Raw genomic sequence first — 9,838 nt, 5'->3', positions numbered from 1 at the left:
CTTCGTAAAATTTGTTTCACAATATACCATCAGTACGTAATCCTTCAGAAACTAAAATTTAATTAAAAATAGTCAATTAATATACCACACGAATTCCAATTTATCAGAGGTACCTCAATCGATGCCTCGAATATATGAAATAAAATTTCTTTCGATTCCCAATAGAATTTCGATTATCATTCTCCCCAGCAAGAACGCCAGGAAATAAAAGTCGAATTTCCAATTCAGCGAAAGTACCAACTCGATACACCAATTATTCCAGGAATTCGGGTAGAGAAAAGCTCGTGGAATTCCTTCGATAATGGCGGAAGAAATCTGTTCATGCCAGTCCGAGGAACGCTTTATGCTCTTTAACAATGCAATTACACGTCGAACGCTCGATTTGCTTTTCCTCTCGATTCCAAATCGGAATCCAAGAGTCCACGTGCCTCTTAAAAGCTAGATTATTCCACTTGGGCCATTCAGCCGAGTACGATGTTCGCGCGAGAGTTCTTTCGAGGTTATGTCGCGCTGACGCGTGAGAGTGACAAGATGGCCGCCTCCGCGTCCACTCGACGCGAAGTTAGTCGCAAAAATGGGTTAGTCCCTGGTTCCTTTTCAGACGGAGGTGAGTGCGTCTCTCAGAAGGTTTCTTAGATCCACGATCTCTTTGGTTAACCTGTCCACCTCGTTCTCTTCGATCTCTTTGTCCTTCTTTCGGAAGTAACGCTGTACCAGCTGCGTCATCACCAGGGGGAACTCGACGTTGTTATTCTCCTCCAGGGTTTCCTGTTGGAGAAACATTCGTTTAATTCTTGGTATTTTTGAAGTAGAGAGGTGAGAGTATCGTGTCATTTTTCTTCCTTTAAAAAGGGTTTAGGAATGATTGGTGCTCTGAGATATATCTTCTCTTTCTTTTTTCTTTGAAGTCATACTGTCGAGTTGAATTTGTTGAGTAAAACGATTTCGTGTCCCTTTGGAAATGATTTAATTAGGTATTATAGATGAATGACCATAATGTGTGACCTAAAGACTATGTTTCGAATATACTTATCGTTGCATTAACAATGTTATAATAACAAGAACCCCATTGTGTATCAATCTTTTTATTGTGAAGCTTTTAAAAAATTGTAATGCTTATAGAATTATGGTAAATGGTGGTCACGTGTAATTTGAGAATTCCAATACGTATATATTTCATAATAATATATTTTATTATAGTATAAAAGCGTCTAGGTGGTTGTACTAACAATGTAACAACAGTGATGAGGGTCCCATCGTGCACGCTTGTTTGGAGGTGGCTTAAGCCAAATTTTCAAGTACTCTATCACTGGCTGGATACCGACGTATGTTGGAATAATGTTGAATGGCGGCGGCAGCGTGGTTGTGAGCATGAAGTCGACGTAAGTCTGAAAGTCAGATATTTCTTCAGTTTGCTCTTCCTAAGTCGAGTTCTATGCAGAAGTCTTAGACCATTTGCATTGCTGATGTTACAGTTGCACTTGAACAGAATTGTAGAGAGTTATAAATTTATGGAAAAATTCCGTGGAAACTTCTCCTTTGTGATATTCTTTAATTCGAAAATCTTTTTCAGAGTGTCATAATATATAACGTAAAGATCATCATGATAACTGTTCAAAAGGGATATAAAGGATAAAAATATATAAAAAATATTAGGTTCGTGAAATGTCGAAAAAATAATTGTGAAAAGAAGGAAATTATTAAATTAAAAATTTATACTGCAATGGGAATACGAAAAAGGGTACATCTAATGTGATTACGTATTAATTACTATTTTATTAGTTACTAATTATTGAATTAAATATATATGTTGGGATTGAAATAATTTCAAGTTTTCCTATATGTATTCCTTTGCAAAGTCGAAACGTTTTATTTTAATAGAAGGTCCAAGACTTCGCGCAATTACGAAGTCGTTCAATATCGTTTCTTTCTCCCCGAGTAGTTTCTAACCTCAGTTCGACCAAACGTCCATTCCACGATCACATTCTCCGTGACTGTCGTTAATGTGTTGGACATGCACGCGATCAACATGTTCAGAATCACGATTACGCCAATGAACGTGAATCCTGGAAAGATTAGACTCACATTGAATAGAGTATACGGTTTTTAGGTTAGATCGGAGAAAATGTAAAAGACTGTTGAAATACTTATTACATGATACAGTAAAATAATTCTATTAGTTTTTAAAGCTCTTTCTCAATTTCTGCAATATTATTTCATTAAATGTTAACAATTTTTTGAGGATTTATATCTATTTTTAAAATGCTATGTAAATAGATGGAGCTATAATAAAACAAGATGGCGGCGTGAAATGAAATATTGTTTATATATATTATTAATAACGTTTTATGCTAAATATTTTAATAGATATGCCAGGGAAAGGAAATATTATTATTTATCGGATTACTTGTTGCCACATTGAAATTTTCATGGGCTTCGTATAAAATTATTTAATTTTAAATATAGGTCTTTTTGAAAGTCAGTGAGATAAGTAATGTCTTACTTATATGGATGTTATTCAACATACGAAAGTATCGTATTATTTTAGCATATTAATAATAATCATACTTTTTGCACGAAATTCACACATTACTCTTTCAATATGCTCCATGGTAAAGTGAAAGGAGAAAGTGAAACTTAATTAACAAACTAATAAATTGTTTCGTATTTTCCCCATAATTTCATCCTCTTTATCTTCTTTCCTTAAGTGCATTACAACTTTTGTTTTCAATTACAGACATTCTGCAAAATTCAAGTCCTTTCTCTAAATTTTCTCACGTATAAATTGTACCCTATTTTTCATAAAGTCTTACCCAATATGAATAAAAATTTAGTTGCCCTTGTTTTATCAGTTATATACAACTTATTTTTCATTCGAATCGGTATTATAATGCTATAAAAATATCATTTTAATAATCAAAAAAGTATTTGCTTTAATAAGCAACCAGTACAATCAGAGACAATCTTTCCAACTATTTCAAGATGACGAAATTATCATATTACGAATTTTAGAATATATAAAGAAAAAAATAAAAATAAAAACCAAAATGAAATTTAGGCGAGAAAATGAACGCAGGTTTCGATTTACCAGCGAACGATATGTAGCCAATGATCTCCGTAAATGTGTGATGATTAATGACGGTCTCGTTCTCAGATTCCCCCGGAAGGTTCTCAATGATCACATCAGCGCTTTCGATAGGGCTCATGCAAAAAAGCGCCCAGAAAAATGTCTTCAAAGCTGAGGAGAAACTGACGAACGAGCTCAGCTGTTGGGTCTTGATCTTGGATTCGTCGTCGATTTGCACCATGTCCTCGTAGTACTGATAAAGTCTACATGTGCCTGGAGGAGGAACGAAAGAAGCAACGTTGTTAAGGAGAAAATCATAGTGAGATAAAATGGATGACAGAGCTCATAAGAAAGACAGTAAATTTTCTTCGCCCAAAGTTTTGGAATTTTTCTTGGTTTCCTTATTGTATATATGTTTGCCTTGGAATGATGGTAGATCCGTCATTGGTCAGACATAATTTTAAGTGGTATATCACAGTCGTTTGTCTGACATATTTTAAGTGGTACAGACCAGTTGTTGGTCTGATATAATTTAAGTAGTATATACCAGGCACTGGTCAGATATAATTTAAGTAGTATAGGCCACACATTGAATAGATGTAATTTAAGTAGTGTAGAGTAATCATCGGTCAGACATCCGTAAGTATTACGTTGTGTAATATGTCCAATCGCGTTTTGTTATAAAAAAATTTAATGTTGACAATCTTTTATGGAATTTACCGAATGAATGGTATATTTTCCAGTTTGTTGTATGATCCTTACCTACTTTAGACCTTTGACCCTTTATATTCGTATTTTTTAATCCTTCATCCGATTATATTTCTATTCTTTCCTTATTGTTTAATTGTTTATATCTGTATAGCTTAAGTAGCCTTTAGCTATTCAATTCTCTATACTTATATTTTTTAATTCTCTAAATATTTTATATTCTTTATTTATGAATTCGTTAACCTTCCATGCCTGACCCCATAATGACTATACTTTTGAGAAAATACACTGAACTCCAAATTCGCAAATTCTTTCAATTATTTAACAACGTATCTTCAGGTAGAAAAATTGCAAAATTTCAATATATATTATTACCTGTTTAATTTTAATAAATGTACGTACATTTTGAGAAACGTTTTGAGAAAAGTTACTTAAGATATCGGACGTACTTGAACAGGAAAACGTAACCACGTGGTTCAAGAGGGAAAAAGAACATTTGACAAATTGTTCATATTACCCGCGGTAAATGCCAGCATGATTATGCTGAGGAGGATGATGAATTTGACAACGTCCTTGATCATTTTGCCCAGAGAAAGTTGAAGAGGACCCAGGTGATAGTCCAGCTGACAGATGTACAACAATTTCAGAAAGGCCATTATCGTGGCCAGGCAGTAAATTCCTTCTGCAATCAATGTGGGATCGTACTTGTTCCAATATTTTCTCTCCAATTCGAGCTGTCCATTTACCCTCACGTCCAACGCGGCAGTTATCCAATACAGGAAGGTCAAAATAAAGAGGAATATCATGATCGTCTCGAACCTGTCATCGATGCAATTTCGCGTGTTAAAGCCGAAGTATCGAATTGTTATTTGATAGATGGTAATCGAATTTCGTAAAACTTCGAAGCTACAGAATATTACGTACTATAATACATGGAAACCTGTGACTGAAACTTTCGCGTAACATCGGGTGTAATATATATATAGAATACATATAGAATATTCGAGTTTATAAAATATTAAAAAGAGATGCGAAATGTTTGACAGTGAAATTGTAAATTTAATACTATATTCAAACGTTGATAAAATATTCGATAATAAAATTTTCAAGAAATTGCTAACTAATTATATTATAGTATAGTATTCAAGTATAGTATAGTGATCAAGTATTCCATATCGAAGATTAAAAGATAATAAATATTTACATTGGAAAACATTGGATGAAAATTTCATTTTAAATATTGTAGGAATGTTGGGTAGGCAACAGAATAAGCAGTGATGTAAATATAAAAATGATTTATTCTAAACTAAACTTTATTCTAAGCGCTAGTAACTCTCGGTTGACTCTCACTCGCTATCTCTCAAGAAACTCTGTGATTGACTCTAAATCACACCCTGATTCTTTCGCATCCTTACACTCTTATTTAAACCTTGCACTCTGTCTTCTTTCATACTCATGTTCTCTTTCTCAATCAGTAGGTTACGTGTCCTAATCATTTAGATGCATTCCTAGACTTTCACTCTTCACTTGCATTTGACTCTGTCATAAGCATCCCTTACATTCGATTCTCTTGCACGTGGTTACTTTCGTTCTAAGCCCAAACACTCTTGACATTCTTTCAGGACTATACTTATTTCTTTCCTACAATATTTAAAAAATTTTCCAGTTTAGATATAATAAATTCAAATATATATCGCAATTATTTTAAATTCGAAGTGAAAAATGAATTACTCTAAGAAGGAAATTATTTCGGAAAATTTGAAACCAGTACCAGTACCAAGGTCCCATGAAGAACCTTTTCGGGCCGTGTATTATGCAGAGCCGAATCAACGCCCAGGCGAACGACGTGACGTAGATTATTAATAACCAAACGTATACTGGAAGAAGTGGTATACTGTACCAGTAGTGTATATACTGGACCAAGATCATAAGTCAGAGCGGAATCGTTCGATTTCTATCCGTTCTGTCGTTAGAGGCTAATCATATGTGCATACTGGAGTTAGGCGGTCCACGAAGTTGCTCGGTTTTATCCGTATTCGACTGAAGGAAAACGATGAGGAGGAAGACCAAATAGCTGGCTGTGAACGAGATGAACTTGTTGACAGGCGACTGCCAGAATTTCGACCACTTCGAGTTCGGAGCGATCAAAATAACCGTCAGGATCACTGGTAGTATGAAGATTCGCATTATCACGATCATGCACTTCATCCATCGCCCCATGATCTTCCACTCGTACCATCCTTCGATCCACTTACTCGTAATCACCTGCAGATTTATATCCCACATTCCGTTATTAATTACTCTTAGGTTTGATGGGTACAGTTCATCGAAGAGTGAAAGTAAGTAGTACGGAAGCGTAAAAGGTATCAGTTAAGACAAAAAATTATATATAAAATCATCTGAATCGTCTAAGTACTAGATACTAGATAGTAGATACTGGATTCTAGATGCTAGACATTAGATACTAGACACTAGACACTAAATGTTAGATACTAGATATTAGGTACTAGATATTAGATACTGAATACTAGACACTAGATACTAGATATAATACACTAAATACTAGATATTATACACTAGATACTAGATATTATACACTAGATACTAGATACTAGATACTAAATACTAGACAGTAGATATTAAATACTAGATATTAGATATTGAATATTATATACTAGATCCTAGATACTAGATACTAGGTACTAAATACTAGACACTAGACACTAGATAATAGATATTACACACTAGATACCAGATATTAGATACTAAATAATAGACAGTAGAAATTAAACACTGAATATTAGATACTAGATCCTAGATACGAGATATTAGATACTAAATACTAGACACAAAATTAACTATATACTAAATAATAAATACCAAACACATAACAGGAAACAGCGACTATCGAATATTAACTATCTAAAAATAAATACGAAAATCGAACACTGAATACTGTATACCGAGGGCTGAATGTTAAGTACAGTTGAATGTTAGAATGTTAAGAAGGCATAGAGTGTTTATGACATCCTCACGGCTAATTAACTCCGCTATCGTGCCGAAAATGGTGACCGATGATCCTCGTCAGCGGAGTTAATCAGCCATGAGCATATAAACACGTTGTGCGTTCTTTTCTCGCACACACTATACTGAACATTAAATGCTACACGAGTAAACGATATAACCATTGAAGTGTCGTTACTTGCTGTACGTTGGGATGAGCCACGAAGGACCTCTGCCTGTTGTGCAACGCGAACAACAGCCTCGGGTAAATGAACTTGGACGAGTGAGCAAATCCCGTGGTCTGTTTCAGGATCACTTCCACCTCGTCCGCGGTCCTGGCGCAACCGAGCAGATCGGTGGCGAACTGCATGACGCTCTGTTAAAAGAACGAGTCAATCGAAAGATCTAGTAGCAGCGAGACGAAGAATGGTCGCAACCTCGGCCAGATTCTTGTAGTCGTAATAAAATTCCCTATCGAACGAAGCCGCCTGCCTCAGTTCGTACGACAGATTGAACGCCTCCATGATCGGGTCGTCAACCGTCTGACAAATGTACGCAGGATTTGAGATAGCCTTGTACGAGAATATTCGCATCTTCTCCGCCGTCAGCAGGTCGTGCCTCTCCCGTTCGAATCTGCGCTATCGAGCGAGAAAATCCCCAAAGAAATGCTCGTGCGTGCGATAAAGCCTTGCGAATACTCGTACTGCGCGTTCGGGAAAAGAAGGCACGGCGTGTTTACATCCTTAGGATTGATTAACTATATTGATAGTCATACGATCACAGGCAGTGATTGCTATCGGCTGAAGACAGTGACGAAGATCGTCGGTGTGCTGTCTATGATCATGGGAGTGTCAGTGATCTCGATTGGCCGAAGGCAGTGACGAAGATCATCGAAGTTTCAGTGTCCACTATTGGCCGTAGACGGTGACGAAGATTATCGGTGTGTTGCTTGTGATTATAAGAAAGTCAATGATCTCTATTGGCCGAAGGCAGTGACAAAGGTCATCGAAGTGTCAGTGACCACTATTGGCCGAAGACGGTGACGTAGATTATCGGTGTGCTGTCTATGATCATAGAAGTGTTAATGATCTCTAATGACCAAAGATAGTGACGAAGGTTACCGGTGTTCTGCCTGTGATTATGGGAGTGTCAGCGGAGCTAGACAGCTTTGAGGATGCAAACACGCTGCGTCTTCTTTCCTCGAATGCACAGTACATACTTGCACACGTCCTGGCAGTTACAACTAGGCGGATGCGGCTTGTGCAGGAGATGCTGTCTGGTCCGTAGCACGCTGATCATCTCGAAGTGGCCATATTGGGCCGCAACAGCCAGCGGCGTCGTGTCGTCCGGAAAATCGGCGCTCTGCGTCACCCCGGCGTACTCCAGCCCAGGTGACAGCTCGTTCAGCTTGTTCAGAATAACCGTGGCGATCTTTATCTCGTTTTCCCTAATGGCGTGGAGGTGCGAGTCGCCCGGATCGATGTCCGGATGGGTCAGCAGGTACTCCACCATCGCCATGTTCCTGTCACGGACCGCGATGTGAAGCGCGGTGACACCCTGGAAAAAAGGCCGCGACCTCTCGTTAGCGAAAAAGTCTGTTTCGTGCCGGTCATGGGTCCGGATGATTTGCAACACGTGTACCTCCTCGTCCGAGAAATCTTTCCAGAGTATCTTTGTAATATAACTTTGTCATATTTCCTTCGAGAAGAATCTTCCTTCGTTTTCTGTCTGTTCAGGTGGAACACAGGGGTTCAGAGCTATGGTGGTTCTCGGTATACATTTAATTTGCTTTTGTTTAGCATCGCTGGTGATTCTCAGTGCTGTGATTAGGTGTTTAATTTGAACGCTTCAAATGATAGGCTTTTTTGGACCATTTTGGTTTAGATTTAGGGTTTTAATGATTTTAATGACGTGGGAGTTGGTATTATTTTTGGGTCGAAATTTTGGATTGTTTTTTAAATTGTAATAATATAGAATCTTATAATAATATAGAAGTTATTATATTTTTGAGTCATATTTTAGATTTTATCGTAATTGTTTTCACTTTGAAATCCTCGATTTTTATTGCATTATATAATTATGTATTTCCTAAGATTTTGGGGATTTTTGGGGGATTTTTTGGATAACATTGGATTTGCTAACATTTTTGCTATTTCTAGAAATCTTGGTTCCTTGTTAAATTGCGTTTTTATGAAAAATCAATAAGAAATTTGAATTATAAATTGTTCAATTTATTACTGCAATTTTTATCGTTGATATTTATATTATTATTTTTATTATTTTTATATTATATATATTCGTAATTAACCTAGTACTTTCTCACTTGAATTTCTCGTAATAAAACGTTACTCGATTCTCTGTCAATTTATTTCCATTTGGATTTACAAATTTTGTCGTGCAAAATTAATTTACATTTAAATGAAAATGTGTATTCTATCGATTAAAATTATATTATGTACTACTCTCGGGATTGTGGGAATGGTAAGAGACAACGTAGAAGCAGCTGGTACAAAGTAGAATAGCAGAATAAATATCAATTTTTACCGCGTAGATAAAAATAAAAACGGATTAAATGGGAAAAATAAAAAGGCAGGGAAAATACAGGAGAGAAGGATTACGTTTCAGGACAGAAGCTCCTGGAAAATATTTCCAACTGGTGGAAAATGGAAGGAAAAGGTACTTATAATATCCTTTGTATTTTTACCTCCATTCTTTTTTGCACCATTTTTATACATAGGATTAATTATACCTCGCTTCCACTGCTTCACAGGGTTGTATTAATATTAAAAATAAGGACGGCCAAAATTTTGGAAAATTCTCGTTTATATTCGGCAATAATTTGCGTAATGCTGTATTCGTGCAAATAAAATATAATTTCGTTTTACCTCGCGAGAAATTTTGTTTCTAACTTTGAATATTGTCCTACGAAAAATATTTTCCTATGTTAAATCTTTGACTGACTTACTATATTCATTCAGTTTCCATTTTTCGCGATGTAAAATGCATTCGACGTTAAACTCGCCTTTCTTTTGCGAGTTTATCTTTAAATTGGCAATGAGG

At 36.2% G+C, this 9,838-nt stretch overlaps 1 protein-coding gene across 1 annotated transcript; it reads right to left on the bottom strand.

Moving 5' to 3' along the window:
* Positions 1-597: 597 nt before the first annotated feature.
* Positions 598-9,503, bottom strand: LOC108552106 (short transient receptor potential channel 4). Its single transcript, XM_017906511.1, has 11 exons — positions 9,483-9,503; positions 7,998-8,335; positions 7,216-7,411; positions 6,978-7,154; positions 5,770-6,040; positions 5,547-5,652; positions 4,293-4,594; positions 3,089-3,340; positions 1,951-2,066; positions 1,230-1,388; positions 598-768 (listed from the first exon to the last, which is right to left on the bottom strand). Exons 1-11 carry the CDS (start codon positions 9,501-9,503, stop codon positions 598-600), a joined length of 2,109 nt encoding a protein of 702 aa, XP_017762000.1.
* Between the last annotated feature and the right edge of the window lie 335 nt (positions 9,504-9,838).

The sequence above is a fragment of the Eufriesea mexicana genome, unplaced genomic scaffold (genome assembly GCF_001483705.2).
Source record: "Eufriesea mexicana isolate 0111107269 unplaced genomic scaffold, ASM148370v2 scaffold5531, whole genome shotgun sequence".
Classification (NCBI taxonomy): domain Eukaryota; kingdom Metazoa; phylum Arthropoda; class Insecta; order Hymenoptera; family Apidae; genus Eufriesea; species Eufriesea mexicana.
Note: the sequence above shows the minus strand (reverse complement) of the source record. Positions and strands in the feature narration are given on the sequence as shown.